Below are 23,568 nucleotides of genomic sequence, written 5' to 3'. Positions count from 1 at the left end.
TATATAAAAAAAAAAATTAGAGAGCTATAATCTAATATGAACCACGAGAACAATATCAAAATAATGTAGAATGGTATGAATTTATTTACAAAATCTAAATTTTAAATGATCTTTTGCTAGGAATATGTTTTATTATGCTTGATAAGTTGACATGTATTAAAGATACTATTTTTGTATGTATTATACATTTGTAAAACTACAACTCTTTTATAAAGATACTATTTTGCATTATGAATTGTATGTGCATGCTCAGTTGCTCAATACTGTCTTCCTCTTTGTGACCCCATGGACTAGAGCCCCCCAGGCTCCTCTGTCCATGGAATCTTCCAGGCAAGAATACTAGAGTGGGTTGCCACTTCCTACCCCAGTGGTATCCCTCCAACCGTGGGATTGAACTCGCGTCTCTTGCATTTCCTGCATTGGCAGGCAGATTCTTTACCACTGTTCCACCAGTATAACTTCATAATAAAACAGTAAGTGAAAATAAAAAATAATTATGTCCAACTATGATGTCACTGGCTTCCCAGGTAAAGAATCCGCCTGCCAATACAGGGACACAACAGATGTGGGTTCGATCCCTGGGTTGGGAAGACCCCTGGAGGAAGGCATGACAACCCACTCCGATATTCTTCCCTGGAGAATCCCATGGACAAAGGAGCCTGGTGAGCTACAGTCCACGGGGTCGAAAAGAGTCAGACACGACTGAGCAACTGAGCATAAACACACATGATGTCATTAGCTCAAACACGCTTAACAACAAGGAGAAGTTACAAGGAACTGTGACTTCTACCAACTGGCAAATACGAAGTCTTACAGGGCCTGGGACATTGTTTACTGTATGGCTGCAAGATAACTTCCAGGTGAACTGCTTTTAAAAAGAGCTACAAGTGCTCTCTCCCTCATCCTACCATTCGTCTCCTTCCGTTTACTGCAAGTTTAATGAGGCAGCACCATCATCCTGCTCCCTCACACAGGATTTACAAACATCGTCAAATATGATTCAAGGAACACTTGCTCTGGTGCTTACGCTTTGGAGCTGAACACTGAAGCTGAAAAGAAATAAGCTGTGAAGGATGACGCCCAGCCCTGAGAGTAAAATTCAGTTTCAATACCAGCTACCATGCATCTTCTGAGCCAGCAGTCATAAATGTGATGTGTGGGTCTGCAACCTTCACAGCAAGAACATAAAAGCCTGCGCACCTGGCCTGGGTCGTTATACCAAAGTTCATCATGGAGTCGGTCAGGATGGGCCTTTTTACGTTTGATTTCTGCAATGACGTCGAAAACTTCAGAGTCTGAGCTGCTAGAGCAGGTGCTGTCCTCATCGGACTCGCATTCGGATTCACTGGAACTCTCTATGGAGGTGAAGGGAAAAAGATGCAGAGAAGCTGAAGCAGTCTGCAAGCTGGTTTTACATGAAGATTTTCTATGGAGATTTACATTTTACATGAGGGTTTTACATGAAGATTTACTTCCAAATGACCGAAACGTAAGCATGTATGTTTAGAAACGTTAAGGACAGCTGTTTATCTTCCAGCAAATACTCCAGTGCCTACTCCACACTAGAACTCTGCTAAGCAACCCCATAAAATCTAATAGAGCCCATGATGCTAAGTCACAATCTAGAGGAGGAAACAAAGGATCAATGATTTTTAAAGAAAGACTTGGTGAACAAGACCAGAGAAAATGCAAACCACCAGGGCTGTTTGAGGTTTCACCTCCTAAAAGGTGCAGTGAATCCACCCTGATCCAGAAAGGTCACTGGGGTTTCCTAGAAGGGGTGCAAGTGACCCAGGTACGGGGATGGAGGCGGGGTTAAGCTGATGAGAAGGAAAGGAACACAGATGGAGCACTGCGGGCAAAAGCATGGAGCAAGACTATGGGTGGACTCTGGCTGGAGCAAAGGCCTCACAGGAAAAAATCCAGAAGTGAGGGGGTAAAAGGTCATGAATGCCAGGCTCTGAACACCAGACTGAATCAGACTCTAAATTTTTTTCTCTCAATAGTAACAATAAGAGACTTCAGTCCTTCAAAATGACTAGATAAAAACAGACTAAGAATTATTGTAATGAAATGAGCCAGTCACAAAAGACAAATATGGTGTGACTCTACTTCTATGAGATACCTAGAGTAGTCAGATTCATAGAGACAGAAAATAGAAGGGTGGTTGCCAGAGGCAAAAGGAGACAGGAATGGGGAGTTGGCCTTTAATCTAGATAACTTTCAGTTTAGCAAGATGAAAAGAGTTCCAGAGGTTGTTTACACAATATGAATGCATGTAACGCATTACAGGGCCACACATTCAAAAATCGCTAAGTAGTATATCTTATGTGTATTATGAACATGTTCTTTGTATTTTACTAAAATAAAAAATGAAAAAAAAGACCTAGAACTTGGACTGATCCTAGAAGAGATTAATGCAGTACAGCGTAGTAAGAAGGAACCCTTAACACTGTTGTATTTTCGAGTTTGCTACGTGAGATGGGTACTGTCATTCCTCTTTTAAGATGAGAAAATTGAGACACAGAGAAATCACATCACTTGCCCGAGATCACATTTCAAGTGGTGGAACAAGGATTCAAATCCAGGCCAGCTGGTTCTGTCATGCTTTTCCCCACCATGGACACTGCCTCTCAGCGAGGGAGAGGTAACAAAGGTGGGCAGACTAGAGCCAGGTTAACAGGCAGGAAAAGGCGCACTGAACGTCTCCTCTGCGTACAGCGTTGTGTCAGGGGCTAAGGACACAAAGTGGTGAGAAGCAGTGATCTCAGCATCTCCTTGGAGTCTCAGAATACGCATGTGAAAAGATGCAAGAAAGTGACGGAAACTTTGTGAATAAAGAGACAGCTTCAAACAGAGCTGGACTCTGGCGGGAGTTTCCACACCCTGGCAGTGGAGAGAGCCACAGGAGATGCCTGCCCGTCGGAGCAAGAGGCGTGGGAACAGGTTCCTGCTTTTGACGGGAGGCTGGACTGTGGTCCCTTCTGATTTTAAGACAGAAGGATTCTAGGGGGACACAGTGGCCAGCACGCCTTGCAAATGAGATCTCTGATGTATTCTACTGAATATAACTAAGGGAAAAGAAAATCGAAAAGAAGAAAGTTACATTGCTATGTATTTGCTGACTGGAACTAAGGAAAATAAAATGGACATTAGGAAATCTTACTATGGGACTCTCAAGGACACATTCCAAAAGTCTGGTATTAAACAATAAAAAAAAAGGGCACAAGATCTTGGTCTAGTAACTTCAGACTCACCTAAATCTTCATCTAGCTTCGTCTTGGGAGGCTCCCATGGGGGTCTAGCAGCTTTGGCCTTCTCTTGCCTGCTCCCCAACTCTTCCTCAAATTTGTCGTATAAGTCACGGAGCCTACTTGTTCCAACTACAGTAGAATCTCCCTTTGAAAAATAAAGGATCAATATTAGGAACTACATTAATAATAGTCATACCAAAGAGACAGAAGAACTCACTAATAACCAAAGATTTGTAACAGCAAGATATCATTTTTCAACCCTCAATTTAACAAACATTTTAAACACAAAATGCCGAGTGCTGGCAATGAAGTTCTGAATTGCACACACATTTATGGCTGACACAGTCCTCAGGTAAATGCATTTTGCCAACCCTTAGAAACGTTAGAAATCTTCATCTATGCCCTTTTGATACAACAACCAGAAAATCATAAACCCCTCAGAATTCATGACACCTGACACCTTCCTAGAGAACATATACCCCTCCCCTACTGAAATTCACTGATGGTATATATGCTACATTAACCCAGTGACCCACAAACCACACAGGCACCCCATGAGCACAGGGACACACACACACATACTCTCTACAAACACAGGGTTCTGCAATACATTCCTGGAGGAAGTTCCTCCTTTTCCTTACTGTCCTCCCAGGTTGAAAATCACTTTAAACACCCACCTGAAATGCACATTTGACATTTTCAAAAGGCACCTTTCCAACATAAAATAAATATTCAATCATAAAATCTGCAGTTATTCCCAAAAGAGGGTGCCTGCTTCCCTCAGCCCCACCTCATTACTGGTGATGTTGGGGAGGCTCTGACACTTAGGCCCTCTCTGCACCAGTGGTGCACAAACAGAAGCCAATGTTGGCCTTGTGGTTTATCAATCTTCCTTCTACACTGGAGTTTTAACACATCCACAGAAATAGGTGAGGAAAAGCAAAAGCTCTGCCTGTTTAGATGTTCTGAACCTCAGGGCCTTCAACTTTATTTCAAGAATAATGATACCCCCGGGGAGCCATTCTCCCCTTCCTCCTTGCTAACAGAACTGTGATTCCCTTCAGGTTTGGGGCAGAGAAGTTGGGATCTCAGAAGCCAGTCCCCCTACGCCACAGATGTCTCTGTCCTAATCCCTGGAAAGCGAACACGCCACCTCTCAGTGCAGAAAGAACTCTGCAGATGCGATTAAGGCTACAGAATTTGAGGTGGGGTTATCTGGATGGACCCAGTTGAATACTTTAAAAGTGGAGAGGCTCTCGCAGCAGCAGTCAGAGGTGCAACAGAAGAGGCAAGAGACATTTAAAGGACAAGATGGACTCGACCCACGCTGCTCGCTCTGAATATGAAGGAAGAGGTCCATGGGCTGAGGAATGCACAGGGGGTCCAGAAGCCAGGAACAGCCCACATCTGCCAGACAGCAAGGAGACAAGGGCCTCCATCCCACAGCCATAAGGAACTGAACTCTGCCAACAACCTGAATGAGCAAGAAAACAGGTTATCTCCAGAAAGGAGAGCAGTCCTGCCAGTACCTCCATTTAGCCAGGGAAACCCAAGTTTGACTTCTGACCTACAGAACTGTGAGCTAATAAATGTGCCGTATTTTAAGCCATGAATGAAGTCTGTGGAGATGGGTTATGGCAGAGATGGAAAATTAATCCATTAAACACGATTCAGGGCGAAGGGATGGAAGAAGAGATCCCCGGGGAACCCTGGGCTCCACACGGTACTGCCCTCTGCATCTGTGTCTGGGCAGAGGTGTGTACGGACACGACGCCTGGGGCTCCCGTAGGCATCCTGCAACCACGGTGGACCCTCCAGAAGACAGCGATGCCCACCTACGGTCCTGCCATCACTAAGGCGCTAAATACACACCAGCCACCACCTCCCTCCAGATGGCTTGTCGAGGAAAACAAACCCAGCAAGCTTAAACCACGATCAGTTAAGTATTCTCATTTACAACAACATTCTGAAGTAACAGATGCCTTCTTTCCAGGGATGTTTTAAGGATTCAGGGAGGTAATCTGAGACACCCGGAGCAGTTTCACAAACAGGGCTCCATGTATGAGCTTCTCCTTGCCTGCGTCACCTGAACTATGACTTAAAACCCTGCTTTTCTTTATCAAGTAAAATATCATGCCACCAACAGAGACCTCTCCAACCTTTTTGCCAGAGGCAACAGTCTCCTGTCAAGCTCACCATAGGTAAGGGCCCAGTCCAAGTCGAAGCTGTTTTTACAAAATTCCGAACAACAGAATGCTCTCTTATCTACCCCACCCACTAAATCTAACATCTCCAGGCTCTCCTGTCCTAAATCTGTAGGTATCCCTTCGTTCACTCATTCATTTCATCAGTGAACATGACTTTGTGTCCATCCTATGGCAAATACACCTAACTTAATGGGGATAGAGGCATAGTGCCTGTTAGGGGAGAGAGGAAGAAAAAAAAAAAAGAAAGGGAGAGTGACGGAAAATAAAATGGAGATGGAAGAAAGAGAAGGAGAAGTGAGCACCCAGAGGTCGTGGGGCCCCACAGCAGCGAGGCACAGCTGCTGAGCCCCACGGAGCCCCATCGTGAGCAGCACGTGTGCTGACGCTCCTGAGAGCCCATCCAAGGTGACGACACTGCGACGCCACAAAACCAGCAACCGGCACGGGAAACCTGCTACGGGTACCTCTGGTCAAGGGCAGACTTGCAAGAGACAAACTCAATTCTCCCTTGTTTCTCATTTTGAGGGAAAAACACACACACGCGTACAGATGTATACCGCAGAATGCACAACAGAGCTATGAGGGACCACCAGCATCAAGACTAGCAGTGTCATCAAAAATCAGAATGAAGAGATCATTCCATAAACCTGCGGCACTCTTGCGTTTGCAAAGCAGCTTTTGTCTACAGCAGTGGTTCTCAACCAGGGGGAGGGGCGTTCCCTCACCCCCCAGGGGACACTGGGCAACGTCAGAAGACAGCTTCGGTGATCACAGGCACGAGGGTGCTACTGGCTTCCAGGGCACAGAGCCCGGAGATGCTGCCCAACATCCGACCCTGCACCGGCAGGACCCGTGCACAAGGGGCTATCCAGCCCAAGACGTCAACAGCACCGGGCTTGAGAAGCTCTGGTCCACAGCTTCTCTCCTACCAGACCTACCACCTGATCCATGGGGTCACTGGAGTAGTAGTTTTCTGAGTGGGTGCACCGAATCCACACAGGCTTAAGGAGTTCTTCCTCCTCCTCCTCATTTTTGTCAGGCAGCGCCTCCTCTGGCTCCTTTTCCTTGATTGAGGTATAATTTTTCTCTTTGCCAGAGCCCTGGATGTCACTCCATCTGTCTTTTTCTTCCTCCCAGCGAGCTCTCTTCTTCTCCCTGCTTGGGGAGCGACTTCAAAAGGGGGCGAAGGGAGGCTATTAAAAATGTTCTTTCCTTGTAAAACTTTTCTATTTTACCTGTTTAGTTCATTTGTCACCTAAAAGAAAAACGTCATGCCAAACCACCATATTCATTTGTATGAAAAACCAGTGACCCCCTGACACCAGTCTGCTGACATCAGAATCACCTGAAGTTACTTTTTTAAAAATACAAATTCCCAGGCCCTACCCCAGATCTACTTACTGATTCACAGTCTCCGGGGGTGGGGCCCAAGATTCTGTATTTTTAATAATCTCCCCAGGTGATTCTGGTGTGCATCCGGCAGGTTCAGGAGCAACCGGCAAACCATAACTCCTAGAATAGAAAGATCTCTGGGAAACATGTGGACATCTCCATCTATAGACAATCTCAGCATTGAGCACACTAATTTTGAATTCTCCACATCTTGCTTTGCCAAGAGAAAAAAAAAGTCTTCACAAAACATGGTCTCCACTTAGCCATAAATTTAGCCTGAGGACCAAAATCCAAGAGTGAACCAGTTATATCATCCCTCACCATTTCTCCGGAAGCCCATACTTGGGTATTACTGCTTAATGAACCACCAATTCACCTAATTCTGGTCCCCACAAATACTAATAGTAACTCAATTAAAAAGGAAAAAAGCAATTCTATCTCCTTGAATCGCTGGAGCATGAAATTTGCAAAGGCTCAGCGCATGGATGTGCTTGGAGGGAAAAACCCATAGGGTAGATTTTTAAATTAAGCCCAGGACATTTCAGTGGAACCATACAGACTTGGAGAATCCAGCCAAGGAAAGAGACTGCTTTATTAGTGATGTGCTGCCACCTCGGCAGCTCTACTAACAAAGTCACTCTTATCCAAGAAAGTTTACATCTGGGTCAAAGCCACAAGTAAGTTTTTCCATCAACTCTATCACTCATTTCTAATTTTATAGCAGGGAAAATATAACTGTAGGTGTATATACATCAGGGGGAAAATAGTGGGTGATTAGAAGGATTATATCTATTACTTATTGATGCAACTTCTAAATATTACAGTGTACATCAAGAGGTTTGTTACCAGAAAAAAATATTTACTGTGAAGTAAAATGTATACATGTTCACTGTAGAAAAATAAAACAAAAATCACCTGTAACACCACTCAGAGATAACAATTATATTTCACAAATATGTTAAAAGATATGGGTATATAAACATACAAGTTTCTAAAAACAGGAACTCTGTAGCCTGTTCTCCTCAACAAAGTGGTAAATCAGGAACATCATTCTATTTCAATACATCTACATCTGAACCATTTTTAATAATGCATATCATTCTTTTATATGTATATATCATAATCTGACAAATCTGATCATAGTCATTTAGGATGTTACCTTTCTTCCCCCATTGTAAACAATGCTACTGTAAATACACTTGTGTTCTTTGCATACTTGTCATATTATTTCACACACAAAGAGTGTGTACTTTTTTAAAGGCTTCTCTACAGATAAGAATTACCAGTTTAGATTACTACCAAAACTGTATGTGATTTCCCATTTCCACACAACCCGTCAACATGATTGTTTTTAATCTTTTCTATCCTTACAAAGAGAGCATCTCATTTAATTTGTCACTGCTGAAATAACACGTTTCACATTCACTTCTTTTACTAATATGAACATGAATCAATACACCATGCCAATATTTTTAAACTTAGGATTACAGTCTTTTTATTGACAGTTTTTTAATTATCACCCATCTTCTGTCATATGTAATGTAACCTTTTTCAGTCTATTTTCCTTTTAATTCTGTTTATAGCTACATCGGAGAAGGTGATGGCAACCCACTCCAGTACTCTTGCCTGGAAAATCCCATGGACAGAGGAGCCTGGTAGGCTGCAGTCCATGGGGTTGCGAAGAGTTGGACACGACTGAAGCGACTTAGCAGCAGCAGCAACATAGCTACATACAATCTTTATGTGGCCAAATGCAAAGATTGTTTTTGTTTCTATTTCCAGTCTTAGTGTTATGGCTGTAATCCTTTCCCATAGCAAGGTTAAATCAGTATTTTATATTTTTCAGTTACTTTTAACATTAATTTTTTTTTTTACTCTATCTGTCCAAGATCTAAGGCAGAAATCTGAACCCAATTTCTTTTCCATACAGTTTGCATTGTTTCCATATCAGTTTCTCCTCTGATTTGAAAAAACAACTTTATGATAGATGTAAACCTTTATATATATAGGTTGAATGTTGTTCCAGATTGGTCTCATTGACCTACTTATACCCATACCAAACTGTGCATTATTTTTCTTCATTATACTCACTTCTATTCCCAAGAAAAATTTGAGTCCTAGTAAAGTTCTAAAAACAGTACCTCAACTGAACTTACATTAAAATTATAGATTTTTTGGAAGGCAAATATACTCACCACTATACCACCAACACCGCTAAAACCTACAAATATTTTGGAAGAACACTGGTATGTTTTTTAACCCTATCTTCCACTCCCACTACAGGAATTTAACATGCCCTCCATTCATTTACATCACCTTCCTTGTCATCTATCACACTTAATATCTTCCTATTGATCTATATATTTTTAAGTTTATTAAGAAATTTAACTTTATTCATTTAAATTTTCTATTATATTTTCTATTAGTAAGTAGGTATTCTGGTATTCAGGGGAGGCTCTTAATTATGATATGTTTATTGTATAACTGTCAACTTTAGTGAGTTAATTCTAACATTTCTTGACTGATTCTCTTGAACTGTTCTAGTAATATCATTAGCTAATAATGGCAAATCCTGGCTCCCTGTGGTGTGGTTTTATTTGTTTTTGTTTGTGGTCCTTCCTGAGAGCCTGACACTCTTGTAAGTACTCTGATAGACTTAGTCCTGACAAGAATCCTGAGGCAGATATAAACATCCCCTAGACAGGAAACAGAATTAGAAATTATATCACTTGCCCACTCTCACACAGCTAGTAAGTAATAGTTAAATGCTAATATGATTATTTGACACAGACATTTTGACATGTACTAAAAATCCCACCAAATGTTTTATTATTATCACCATCGAGAAACACAGGCAGAAGACATCCTTACGCCATCCACTTTAGGCAGGTGTCTTAAATAATGGATGATCAGGGTTGTCTATTGTGAACAACAATTAGTATTCTTTTTTCTTTTTTCCTTTTTTTAACACTTTGAGAGGGACATTTCAAAATAGGAGTAAAACATCATTTTAGGTAGGTGTCTCAGGCATTTCAAATTCCAAAATCCAAACTCAAAACTGTTGATAATATGCTATATTATGAACTATGATAACTTTTCCTCCTTTACAGTATTTACCTCTTTAACTTTTATTTTCTCATCTACTGCATTAGTTAGAACTCAAAGAATCCAAGTCTCTGCCTTGTCCACAAGTTACTGGGTATTGGAGAAGAAACAACTAAACCAAGAGATTTCCAGCACTCCACATTAAAAACCAACCTCAGATGGGCCCTCAATGAGTTCCACAAACACAGTATCTTAGCTTTTTCCCTATCTTTATCTCCTCCTCTTCCTCAGGCCCCTTCTCACTGAACAGACTCTTCCTAGTTAACCTCATCTAATTCATGGCTTTTAGCATTTCCGGCTAAGATCTCTTTTCTGAACCTTATACTTCTGTGTCCCACTAGGTACCACAAAATTCCACCCAGCTGTCTCACTGACTTTCAAATTCCACTTGCCCAAAATTGAACTCATTCTTTTGCCTGTTTCTTAGTGTTTCTAGCCCTCCAAGGGAAACATCAGATCTCAGGTGATAGGACTTGGGTCCTACTGACTCCCACATTGATCTCTCTCAATTACCTCCAACTTCCCCATTGTCATTGCCACAATGGGTTGGTCTAGCCACAATCATTTCTTTCCTGGGTTACTAACAAAAGCCTAAATTCATTTCCCAACCTCCAGGTTTGATCCTCTGAGGTCACTTCTCCAATGCAGCCTTCACACCTCTCTTTCTCTCGCCCTACCATCTGCCTTCCCTTAGGCATTCCTACCCATCCTCCAGGGAATCAGTACATTGTCAATTTCTCTATGACCACCCGAAACTGAGTTACTAACTACTGCGTTCCAGAAGCAATATGTATTTGCTCTATCAAAAGCACTTCTCACAGCACTTAACTTTCTTATTCCTGGAAAGCAGGGACTCTTGTTAAAGACTATCACCATACCGTATAATACGCGGGACACACAAGAATACGATGTTTGTCATTTGCTTGTTACGACATACATGAGGTGACAGTGGTGGGAAATGGGGTCTCCTTGTCTTTTTTTCTAATGTGTATGGGAAGGCCTATAAGGTTTCAACAATAAATTTCGCTCTTCTCAGATGGTATCAATCATGTTTATCACAAAATAATGTTCTCTATCAAGTTACAGAAGTCTGCTTATACTTCTACTTTACCAGTTTCTACTCATAATTGAATGCAACTTTAAATTGCTAATAGGCAAGTACTGAGATAACTCTAGAGATTCTGACACAAAGAATTACAGTTATATATCTCCTAATACTAATCTATCTACCCATGCAACCTTGGAATAAACCCTCAACTATTGTAACACACAACTGAAAACAACCTAATATACTAATCAGTATTTTCATATCCATATTCACTAAAGAAATTGTTTTGTGGTTTTCTTTTCATTGATAGTTTTGCCATTTGGATTTTCCTGATATCACAGCATGAGCTGAGCTTTCCTTCCATCTTCTTCAGTGTTTTAAAAACAGTTTCAAACTTTTTTGGAAGTGACACAAAGTCAACTTTCTCCCATAGTTATCGGCCTATTAAAATTTTCTGCTCTAAGTGTAAGGTTTATAATTTTTGTTTTCATAGAAACAACCCGTCACATCCAAGTTTTTAAATTTCTCAAATAAAATATCAGTACTTATACCAACGCACTACAATTTTTAAAACCCCTTCATTCCTATAATAATACATTCTTTCTTATACCTAATGGATATGTGCTTTTCTTTTCTTGATTTGCCACTTTTTAAATTGTACCGCCTTTCAAAGAAATCTTGCACTTATTTACAAATATTATTATGGTGCTATAGTTCTATTTTTGAGTTTATTAGTTTATTTTACCTTTAATACTGTTTTCTGCTTTTTTAAGAGTCAAGTGATTAGATTATAAATATATATATAGTTACCATTTATTTGGCACTACTGGGCCAAGTGCTAAGTGTTTTATGTGTGTTATCTCAATGACCCCTCGTCACTCAATAAGGCAAATATAACTGTCCTTATTTTAGACAAAGACACTGAGGCTTAAAAAAAAAAGTTCCTTTGCCCAATAACAAAGTTGGGAAAATGAATAATTGACCCAAAATCTGTCAGATTATAGAGAGTGCTATTCTTAATTACCACTTATTAAGACATGAATTTTTAGCTCTTGATATAGAATTGGTTACGTCCTGTAAATTTTTATTTGCAACAATTTCAATGTCATATTTCCAAATAAGGTGTTATTGTAGTTTTCCTTTTTTTTTTTCCTGAAACAAGTAAACTTAAAAGCATAATTATGAATTTTCAAGGTCTTTAAAAAAAAACAAACCTTGAATTACTAATATAGAGTTTTACAGCAACTGAGGTCACAAAGTGGCCTAATTTGGGGCACTTATCAGGATTTTCCTTGTGCATCCCATATACATCTCGAAATAAAAGGTTTTTCAGTAACTGGCAACTTCAGCTTTTCACAGTGTTCTTTGGACAAATGTGCAGGCTATTCTGAAGACCTGGCTGACACCCTGCACAAGCACAAAATCTGAATTTCAGGAGATAATCCTATGACTTCCAGTGTCAACTCCTTGCTTACCTTCCAGATCTCTTATACTCTTTTTTGTAGGACCTTTCCAGAGATGGTGATCTTCGGCTGTCCCGGTGCCTGTGTCTCTCCCGTTCCCGCTCTCTTAAAGGAATTAATACACAGAGCTGTTTTCAACAGAAAGACTCAAAAACACCATCTCTTTCCACTGAATTCATCTAAATAAATGGACCTCACCTCACCTAAGTATTTTGCAGCACTATCCACTATGAGACATTTTTATTCACCCTTCATGTGTTAGAGGTTAAAGGCGCATTTCACTTTATGCAAGTTAACTACCTTAGACACTTCTTGCTGTTTTCTTTTTAAAAAAAGAAGTCATACTTAATACTAAGCAATGAAGGGAATTTTATCATGATCTTCTCTTGAGACCTTCCAACCAGCCAATCATTCTACAGGGAAAACTTCAAAGGATTCAACTGCCTATTGATTTCTGGAACACTCTTAATTTCGTCCAACAAATAAATGCATATAATAAAGATTTGGACAAGGGTCTATAATGAAGAGCTCTAAACTCTTATAGGTTATACACCTGAGGTATAGTTCTTAGTCATCACTACCTACCATGAGACTCTAGACCACTTCACCTTTAAGTGCTGTTTTTATCAGGGAAAGAAAAAAAAAAAACTCTAAATAGAGACACTGAGTTTACTCAGTGTAAAACTAGAATGCAGGATTTTAAACCTTCCAACATAAAGCTGGAATTTAGTAATAATGATAGTAATAACTTATGCGCCTAATCAATAAGTACAATGAGATCTGAAAAAAAAATTGGAATCCCAGTGGGTTTACATCAGAACTAAATCTAAAGGAAATAAATACTAGGTCTTAGACTGGGGCCAAAACATGCTTTATTAGCCTGAGTCCAGCAAAGAAGACTACAAAAATGTCTAAACTCAAAAATAGCCACCACCCCCCCCAACCCCGCCACCACTTCCACTGTGGGGGCACAGATTCAATCCCTGGTAGGGGAAGCACAGATTCAATCCCTGGTAGGGGAACTAAAATCCCATATGCCTGTCACACGGCATGGACAAAAAAGAAATAATAATTCCCTACCTATAGCCAAATAGAAGAAATGTAAATTCACTGAAATCAAAACTTACAAAATTAATAAGAGATCTTAGATATTAACACAAAAATTGTTTTTCCACTTAAAAATCACCCCTTCCTCAAGAAAGACGTCTTTGAATAACACTTTTAACATATACTCAAGGCTCAGGTACACACCAGCTGTCCAAAGTAAAGTAGCCAGTGCTTGGGATTCCACATTCTTTATTTGATACACTTCTAAAATGACAGCTTACTTTTAGACAGCAAATCCCATTTAGTGAGTGGTATCACATGACAACTATATAATGTAATTTGTGATGGCATGGCGGCTGAAAAAAAACTGCCTCTATTTCCAAATAAAAACTCTATTTAAAGGATATTCCTAATTTTTCGTTTGTTTTTGTAACATCTAGGGGATAGGATTTTGCATTCAAGGGTGGTACTTCTCATGATGACTGCTACCTCTGAGTGGCTATGAACTGAAAAGACCAGTATAAATCACTGTAATACTATATGATGAACCCATTTAAAGCAAGAAAAACGATGCTTCGGTTATTTTTCCAAAAATTCTTCCCGGTTTGGGACCATGAAGATATTCCCTAGATACACAATACTAGCTCTCCAATGGCTCCACACGGTACTCAACAGGACAGGTATGGGGTTCCTGTGCTGTAACACTGCTCAAATGTGGCAGGCCACTGCCCTGCTCCTTGCTGGCTGCCCCTTGCAGCTCTTCCTTTTCCCATTCCCTGGAGGAACCTGGATCTTTCACAACAGCAAATGCATGCATCTACTTCTTCACAAACCTTCTCTGGAAATACTCTGCCCTGAAACAATCTTGTAATACTATTCACCCAGATTTCAGAAGAGGAGAAGAAAAGGAAAAATGAAATTTGAAAAAGCGTGGATGCACTTACCCCAAGAAGCCAGGGCAGAAGCAGCCAGAAGACAGACTGAAGAATTTGCATAAATTTCATCTAATCTAATGCACAACTTTGTGAACGTGTTTTCTCCAGTGTACTTTCAGAAGTTACATACTAGCACTTCACAGGGTCCATGCTTGGTTCACAGAAGCATTCTATATAAGACAGAGGACTGACACTCTAAGAACCCCAGAGGGAACTGATTTTACTGTGGCTGTGACATTAAGGCCGCTCCAGAGCAAACACCCCCAAGCACAACATCATAAAACAACTCCAGGGTAAATAAAGGCCATGTAGAAAGATGAGCTAACTGCCTAAGGTCCCCCACAGTAAAGGGGTTGTGGTTTAAGCTAATGGGGATTAAGGGTCATTTTTTCAGCATTTGATTTCACTTAGTGACAGGGATCCTCAGTTTACAGGACATCTGTTTCTTCAAGCTTAAGCCTGGATGGGAGAACTCAGGAATTTACAGCAGAACCCTAAAAACTACAGTACTCTCAAACAGGAAAAAAAAAAAACCATCTGGAATGTTGAAGTTTGCAGCAAAATGTTTCCCCAAAGACAGGTTTAGTAACAATCACTTTAAGTCTGAAGAAAACTATCAAACTCTTTCGAGTTTAGATTTTCACCATAAAATTGTAAAATTAAAAAAAAAAAAAAAATTGTAAAATAAACCCTCACAGGCCTCTGCCAACTAATCCATCACAAAGGTGAGAACAAAACTGACAAGGAACAGTAGGTCATGCTGAAAAGACTTTTCAAAGTCTACCAACTCTAGTCAGCTTTAGCCCACCAGAATCGGTCACCCCTGCAGGAAACGTGTCACTTCTGCCTTCGACTGGGCATCAGGGAGAAGCAAAAGTGCATTTTCCTTCCAAACCTTTCAAGGCCTGGAAGGCTTCCTTCCAAACCTTTAGGACTGAGAATGAGTGCTACCATTTACTGGCAAAATGCTCTGTCAGAATCAAACACACAGCCGTGAGAACAACATGGAAACCAAGAAGCACATTAATTCCATAGGAGACAAGACTCACTCTCTACAAACCCAAGTAACAAGGTGACCTAGTTTGGGGACCTCAAACTTTTCAGCACAGAAGTTCCACAAGACAATGAAGGTGAGTGAACACACGACAGCAGCCAGAAAGAGAAGCACCATTACCAGCTTGACAAGTGGAAAACCAAAAATCTTCACTGATACAAACAGTTCACTGAAGGTACAAATAAATATTAGTAGAATCGATATGTGCACATTTTTATTTTTCCATTTAAACCAATGGTTCTTAGGTTTAGGGTAACAGACTCATAAAATCTCTTAAGAATCTGCTGTAAGCCACTGATGATCTTACAGAAAAAGATATATAAACATAAATTTTCACAAATAACTTCAGAGAATTTCTAGATACCCATCAATGAATGTCTGTTGGAAACCTTATTTCCTTGTAAATACAGATTTTTGGTCTTTTGGGTGGGGAAAAAAAAAGAAATTTAATCCGGAGTGCATTAGTATGTTCTAAATGCAATTTTATTTAGTATGCATAATTTCGATGCACCAAAATCAAATTAAAAGCTATTTTGAAAACTGTAACTTTGATAATGTATACCTAATATTATTTCATTTTATAAAGAAACAGAGCAAGAAAGCAAAAACATAAGATAAACTTCCATTTATCCTAAAAATCAGGAAGCAAGTTCAGCTTGTTAACTAGTTGGATTCCTGACTGATTAACAGCGGCCTGCAGACCACCAATTCCAAAAGAACTCACAGTGCAGTAACCTGACAAGATGGTCATACTGAACATAATTAAATACAACGTCCACACAAACAAGATCTTTTATTGACCATCATTAAAATGCCGGCTGTACTCTATACTAATTGGCTTACACTCATTGAAATGAACCTGTGTTGCTAATTCGGGAATGCTTTTCAAACTGGCTTTTTACCTGAGGTCAACTCCTTTCCTCATCAATTGTCTCTCCCTCTTTAATAAAACAGCACTTTCCTTTTATAAACCGAAATGCACGGCTGGACCTTTTCGGTCTGGTTTGCTGAGCCGCAGAAAAGGCCTGTGTCAGGATCTCCGCAACTTCTCTAAAAAACCACAGGTGTGCTTTACCTGCTCCGCTCGTAGCTCCGGTGGCGGGAGGGCGTGCGCCCTCGCTCGTGATCCGACCTGTAGCGGCTGTCCTGCCTCCTCCGGTCGGGGCTCCGGCCTCGCTCCCGCCGCTCCAGGGACCGGTGCCGCTCGCCCCTCCCGTGACTGTGGTCCCGGTGCCTGCGGTCGTCGAAGTGCTTCAGCCTCTCTGGGGACCGCCTCTCACTGGGCGCCTTGGGGAGCGGGTACGGAGGGAGGTGCCTGAAGTGAGGGCTACTGCTGCTACTTGCACTGGGCGGGAAGGAACTGGGGCTGTTCTGGAAGCTACTGAAGTTGGGAGGTGGGAAACTGTGGTGCGAGTACCCGGGCGGGTACTGGTAATTGACCTGCTGCGGGACGACGGGAGGCGGCGGCGGATGCGGCAGCGACGGCGGCGGCATAATGAAGGGGAAGGCGCCTTGGCCCGGAGGCGCTCCAGGGACTGGGGGGTTATTGGGACAGGGCAGCGGAGGCGGCATGGGAGGGAAACAGGGGGGCACGGGGAAGGGGGGCCTCATCTGGTGGTTGGGGAACGGGGGCCGGATGGGGCAGGGGGGAAGGGGGCCTTGCGCTGAAGGAGGCATGGGCGGAGGGAAGGGTACAAAGTCTGGTCTCGGAGGCAGAAAATTGGGCGCCGGAGAGTTGGAGAAGGTGGTGGAAGGGGCGCTGGGAGGTTCGTATTGGTATTGCACAGGAGGCTGCTGAGGGTGAAGCAGTCTCAGGTTTTGGGGCCTGAAGGCTGGTGCGGAGGGTCTGGCTCCATGTCCCCCTCGCCCTCGGGGACACCTGGGTCCTCCTGGGTGGAACGACATTCTGTGACTTTGGTGGAGGAAAGAAAAAGAGAAGAGACAAACTCACTATGTAAACAGCTTTCACCAATACCTGACCACCCCTTAGGCTGCTGGAATATTCCACTCGTCTAATACTGAGTTCTCTGTACTGTCTGAAACTCCTCAGGGCCAATAAACTCCTCTTCCCAGGTCTCAGACACTCAACCAAAGCCATGGTCAGTCCCTGGACCTTGTCGCTTCCTAAGAGGCTCCACTTCCAGCGTGATGAGGTCACATCCCAGAGTTCAACCATCTGCTACCGTGTCCTTCTTCAAGCTCCCACCAACCTTGACCTCACCACGTCATCCTGTCCACACACAGCATGTTTCTACACATACACTGAGCATCCTCGTGACACACCTTCCTTCCCACTCAGCATAGACTCACAAATTCAACTCAACATGTCCTAAAAGGAGTCAGTAACCTTGCCCTCCAAGAGAATACCACCTGCTCCTTTTTCAGTGTTTCCTACCTCAATGCATGCATGCATGCTAAGTCCCTTGAGTTGTGTCAAACCCTTTGTGACCCTCTGGACTGTAGCCCACCAGGTTCCTCTGTCCGTGGGATTTTCCAGGCAAGACTACTGTGGTGGGTTTCCATGCCCTCCTTCAGGGGATCATCCCAACCCAAGGATCGAACCCGTGTTTCTCATGTCTCCTGCACTGGCAGGCGGGTTCTTTACCACACGTGCCACCTGAGAAGCCCCTTCCTGTCTCAATAGATGAGACCATTCGTTGGTCTTCAAGTCGTACACCAGGGAATTACCTGACAACTTCTCCTCCCTTAACCCTTCTAGTTAAAAATTTATGCTCAAAGCCTGTATCATTTCAGCTTCATAGATACTTGAGTCCGTCCATTCCACACCATCCTCTCCTGCCTCGCTACTACTGTAATACCCTTGCAGGCCTTTCTACAACCAGTGTCACCACCCCCAGGGTCTTGCTAGGTACCCTGCTCTCACACACTCTGTGGTTCTTTTTGGCAGGTCCTACAATGATTACAGGTCACCAGCTCATTACCTCATTTCACCTTTGATGTCTGCCTGACCTCAGAACGGCCAGTGCCATCAGGGCAGGGCTCTAGGATGGCTCCTTAACTGCTCTGGTCTGGGTTCCCAGCCATGGATATGACCTATATTAACACATGCCCTCCTCCTCACAGATCTAAACCCTCCCCACCCCAGATGGCCAGTGTTTGTTCCTCCCTGGTTGCCCAAAAGGATTGCCATTACTATCAGACCACTCACCATGCACTGCCTTGCATCGTGACGTACTATTTGAATATGTCACATTTTCCACAGAGAATATAAACTCTAGAGAACAGAGAGAACAAATAGATATAAAAATGTTTCCCAAACTGCTCATGCTAGAAAATATTTCTGTGATTATCTTAACACTGATTTTGCATGCTCCAATGCAGTTAGCATACTAATAAAATTAAGAGCATGCTGAACTAATGTTCACAACTAATTTTTAAGATGTCCTAAGTACTTTGCCAACAAAGGTCCAACTAGTCAAAGCTGTGGTTTTTCCAGTAGTCATGCAGGGATGTGAGAGCTGGACTACAAAGAAAGTTGAGCACCGAAGAACTGATTATTTTGAACTGTGGTGTTGGAGAAGACTCGAGAATCCCTTGGACTGCAAGGAGATCCAACTAGTCAGTCCTAAAGGAAATCAGTCCTGAATATTCATTGAAGGACTGATGCTGAAGCCGAAACTCCAATACTTTGGACACCTGATGTGAAGAACTAACTCATGGGAAAATGCCCTGATGCTGGGAAAGATTGAAGACAGGAGGAGAAGGGATGACAGAGGATGAGATGGTTGGATGGCATCACTGACTCAATGGACATGAGTTTGAACAAGCTCCAGGAACTGGTGATGGACAAGGAAGCCTGGTATGCTGCAGTGCATGGGGTCGCAAAGACGGGGACACAACTGAGCAACTGAACTGAACTGAAGTACTCGTCTTTATGACTCAAAAAATCAGTAGCTTAAAAGACTGGAAACTTAGGCATATTCCCTCTCTAATCAGCTAAAAGACCAGGAAGGGAAAAATCATTTCTGTTCTCCCACTCCACATTCTTTCTCCCTCAGTGAGACTAGCATTTAGATTCAAACTTAACTATAATCTGGTCAACATAACAGTTTTCTTTGATTCTCATTCTCAGTCCTTCCCACTGAAGAATGTTATGAAGAGCAAAGTTTTCCAAGTATCTGGGCTTCAGCAAAATGTTTTAAAAATCCAAACAAACATTAACTGCAGAAAGTTTCGATTTAGAAGCTTCTTCCTAAAGTCTTTCTAACCAAAAGTTTTACCAACAGGCTTAAGGCAGATTTTCAAATGGCTCATGAAAATAGTTTCAGATTATTTAGCCTTATCAATCACTGCGCTTAATAGAAAGTAGACACCAAATAATATTTCATTAATGATTACCAAGGGAACATTTCATGCAAAGATGGGCACAATAAAGGACAGAAATGGTATGGACCTAACAGAAGCAGAAGAGATTAAGAAGAGGTGGCAAGAATACACAGAAGGGCTGTACAAAAAAGATCTTCATGACCCAGATAACCATGATGGTGTGATCACTCACCCAAAGCCAGACATCCTGGAATGAGAAGTCAAATGGGCCTTAGGAAGCCTCACTATGAACAAAGCTAGTGGAGGTGATGGAATTCCAGCCGAGCTATTTCAAATCCTGAAAGATGATGTTGTGAAAGTGCTGCACTCAATATGCCGGCAAATTTGGAAAACTCACCAGTGGCCATAGGGCTGGAAAAGGTCAGTTTTCATTCCAATCCCAAAGAAAGGCAATGCCTAACAATGTTCAAACTACCACACAATTGCACTCATCTCACACGCTAGCAAAGTAATGCTCAAAATTCTCCAAGCCAGGCTTCGAAAGTATGTGAACTGATAACTTCCAGATGTTCAAACTGGATTTAGAAAAGGCAGAGGAACCAGAGATCAAATCTCCAGCATCCACTGGATCATAGAAAAAGCAAGAGAATTCCAGAAAAACATCTACTTCTGCTTTATTGACTACGCCAAAGCCTTTGACTGTGTGGATCACAACAAACTGTGGAAAATTCTTTGACAGGGGACTATCAGACCACCTGACCTGCCTTCTGAGAAATCTGTAGACAGGTCAAGAAGCAACAGTCAGAACCAGACATGGAACAACGGACTGGTTCCAAATTGGGAAAGGAGTACATCAAGGCTGTATATTGTCACCCTGCTTATTTAACTTCTATGCAGAGTACATCATGAGGAACACTGGGCTGGATGAAGCACAAGCTGGAATCAAGACTGCCGGGAGAAATATCAATAACTTCAGATATGCAGATGACATCATCCTTATGGCAGAAAGCAGAGAGGAACTAAAGAGCCTCTTGATGAAAGTGAAAGAAGAGAGTGAAAAAGTTGGCTTAAAATTCAACATTCAGAAAACTAAGATGACGGAATCCAGTCCCATCACTTCATGGCAAATAGATGGGGAAACAATGGAAACAGTAACAGACTTTATTTTCCCGGGCTCCAAAATCACTGCAGATGGTGACTGCAGCCATGAAACCAAAAGATGCTTGCTCCCTGGAAGAAAAGCTACGACCAACCTAGACAGCATATTAAAAAGTAGAGACATTACTTTGCTGACAAAGGTCCATCTAGTTAAAGCTACAGTTTTTCCAGTAGTCATATATGGATGTGAGAGTTGGACCATAAAGCTGAGCACTGAAGAACATGCTTTTGAACTGTGGTGTTGGAGAAGACTCTTGAGAGTCCCTTGGACTGCAAGGAGATCCAACTAGTCCATCCTAAAGGAAATACATCCTGAATATTCATTGGAAGGACTGATGCTGAAGCCAAAACTCCAATACTTTGGCCACCTGATGGGAAGAACTGACTCACAGGAAAAGACCCTGATGCTGGGAAAGATTGAAGGCGGGAGGAAAAGGGGACGATGAGATGGTTGGATAGCATCACACACTCAATGGACATGAGATTTTGAGCAAGCTCCAGGAGTTGGTGATGGACAGAGAAGCCTGGCGTGTTGCAGTCCATGGGGTCAGAAAGAGTCGTACACAACTGAGCAACTGAACTGAATGATTATCATTCAGTTCAAGACCCTCATGATAAACCTGGGCCTAGACAGCCCCTCCTGTCACCACAAGCTACTGAGGGCCAAAAGAATCAGGCTCAAACTCCATGCTTGGCATTTAAGGCCTTCTGCAATCTGGACCCAACTTCTTCCAAGCTAATCCTCCATTAACTTTCCCATGAAGTGCCTATCATCCTGCATGTGTGCTAAGTCATTTCAGTCATGTCCACTCTTTGCGACCCTATGGATTATCGCCCACCAGGCTCCCCTGTCCGTGGGATTCTCCAGGCAAGAATACTGGAGTGGGTTGCCAGGCCCTCCTCCAGGGGACCTTCCCAACCCAGAAATCAAACCCTCCTCTCATGATGTCTCCTGCATTGGCAGGCCGGTTCTTTACCACTAGGGCCACCTGGGAAGCTCTCCTATCACCCTAGATGTTCCCATTCATAAAATGTGAAGTATTATCATCCAGCTTATTCTTTACTCCTGGTCTTCTAAAACCCCTCCCTGTGACTTTGCCCATTGAATTTTTAACCCATCTACCCATGTCAAATGCCACATCTTCTGTGCTGCCTATCTTGGTTCCCTTTAGGAAGTAATCCCATTCCCTCAAGACTTCCGTTGCTCTTAGTCTGTACTTCTTTTACAGCACTTAGCAAAGACTGCCTCATATAATAATCATGTGTGTACATGTCTTAACTCCTCCACTAGGTTATTAGCTCCTTGATAAACTGGGTTGACTCATAATCACTTCTGTATCCTTCACAGCCCCTGGCAGAACATCCTGCACACAGTAGGTGATTGGTAAGTGTTTACTGGCTCACCATATGTTTCTATGTTGCTACTGGACATTTCCCTACTGAATATATCCACATCCACAACAGGTCTGCATTACCAAAACCAGACAAAAAGCAGGCCTTTTCACTGATTCATGCAACATTTAATGAGCCTAAACAAGTGGGGCATGGTCACAGGCCCTGATCACTCAAAGATGAGAAAGGCACATAGTAAGCAGGGCTCCCGAAGCCCAGAATCCATATGCAAATAATTACATAATGTGATAAACACAAGAAAATGGATATGCACAGAATCCAGGGGAAACACAAAGGAGTGTACTGAATCTAGAGGTAGACAAGAGTCAGGATGGCCAATACTCCTGTACTGTGTGTTCACTGTTGTTGAAAATTCACTATTAGGTCTTCATGGGTATTTCTAGAAATAGATATCTGAAAACACTGATTATGAAACTGACCTATTAAAGGCACAGTCAGGCTGTGTTGTGGATGTGAACTTCAATTCAGAACTCAAGGAACTGGAAAAGTAATTATTTTCGGCGTCTGCCTCCTCTTAAGTTGCTGTTTGGAAGCAGGGAAACTAGGGGAGTCGTTTTGCAATTAACATGTGCAGGAACATCAGTCTTTATAGAAAGAGTTGCAAAGTGTGACTACATTTCTATTAACGCGCTCCTCCACCACCTGAATTCCCAGCCCGGTCACTTATGTCTGGCTGATCCGTAATTGCGTGTTTCCCTGTTTACATCTCCCGCCAGATAGTGAGCCTCACGATGTAAACTTACAGTCTCACTCCCCGCCCGAGATCCCGGCGGCTCCAGGCCTGGAGCACCACATACGCGCCACAATGAATGAAAGGTCTCATTTCTCACTAATATTTATTTTCAGGGTCCGGGCCTAGGGTCCCTTATTTTTTTTTTCTTTTTTTTTTTTCTTTTTTCCCTTCGCTGCAGATCTGAAGAGGAGCTGCCGGATCCTAACTCCCAGGCGCCTCTCGCCCCAGCCCCAGACGCCAGCCCCGTTGAAATTCGGATACTTGGAAACACTCCCTCTTCCAACACCCACAAGCTGACCCTTTTACCTAGAAAAAGCTCTCGGGCTGCGAGGTCGCCGTTAGAGTAAAGCCAGACTTATAGTGTAGCCTCCAAGACCGTGGCACCGCCCGCGGCTCCGGAACAGGAAAGCAAGAGAATTAAAAAGCAAACCTGAGAAAGCCGGACCGCAAGAGGGGATGCTCTCGGGCTCGC

The 23,568-nt window shown here is 42.5% G+C and overlaps 1 protein-coding gene across 6 annotated transcripts in view; it reads right to left on the bottom strand.

Moving 5' to 3' along the window:
• The window catches only part of DROSHA (drosha ribonuclease III), a 119,463-nt gene extending 95,907 nt beyond the window's left edge, over window positions 1-23,556 (bottom strand). For 2 of the 6 annotated variants that reach the window (XM_043488601.1, XM_043488602.1), the window contains exons 1-8: window positions 23,403-23,555; window positions 18,675-18,740; window positions 16,581-17,417; window positions 12,482-12,574; window positions 6,863-6,973; window positions 6,400-6,631; window positions 3,258-3,399; window positions 1,201-1,355 (exon numbers count right to left, since the gene is read on the bottom strand). In XM_043488601.1, the coding sequence (XP_043344536.1) occupies window positions 1,201-1,355; window positions 3,258-3,399; window positions 6,400-6,631; window positions 6,863-6,973; window positions 12,482-12,574; window positions 16,581-17,417; window positions 18,675-18,691 (1,587 nt within the window). In that variant the 5' untranslated portion in view covers window positions 18,692-18,740; window positions 23,403-23,555. Of the gene's footprint in view, window positions 1-1,200; window positions 1,356-3,257; window positions 3,400-6,399; window positions 6,632-6,862; window positions 6,974-12,481; window positions 12,575-16,580; window positions 17,418-18,674; window positions 18,741-23,402 lie in introns of all 6 variants that reach the window. The other 4 variants (XM_043488603.1, XM_043488606.1, XM_043488604.1 and 1 more) reach the window with 4 other exon arrangements.
• Between the last annotated feature and the right edge of the window lie 12 nt (window positions 23,557-23,568).

Source organism: Cervus canadensis, chromosome 16 (assembly GCF_019320065.1).
Source record: "Cervus canadensis isolate Bull #8, Minnesota chromosome 16, ASM1932006v1, whole genome shotgun sequence".
Classification (NCBI taxonomy): domain Eukaryota; kingdom Metazoa; phylum Chordata; class Mammalia; order Artiodactyla; family Cervidae; genus Cervus; species Cervus canadensis.
Note: the sequence above shows the minus strand (reverse complement) of the source record. Positions and strands in the feature narration are given on the sequence as shown.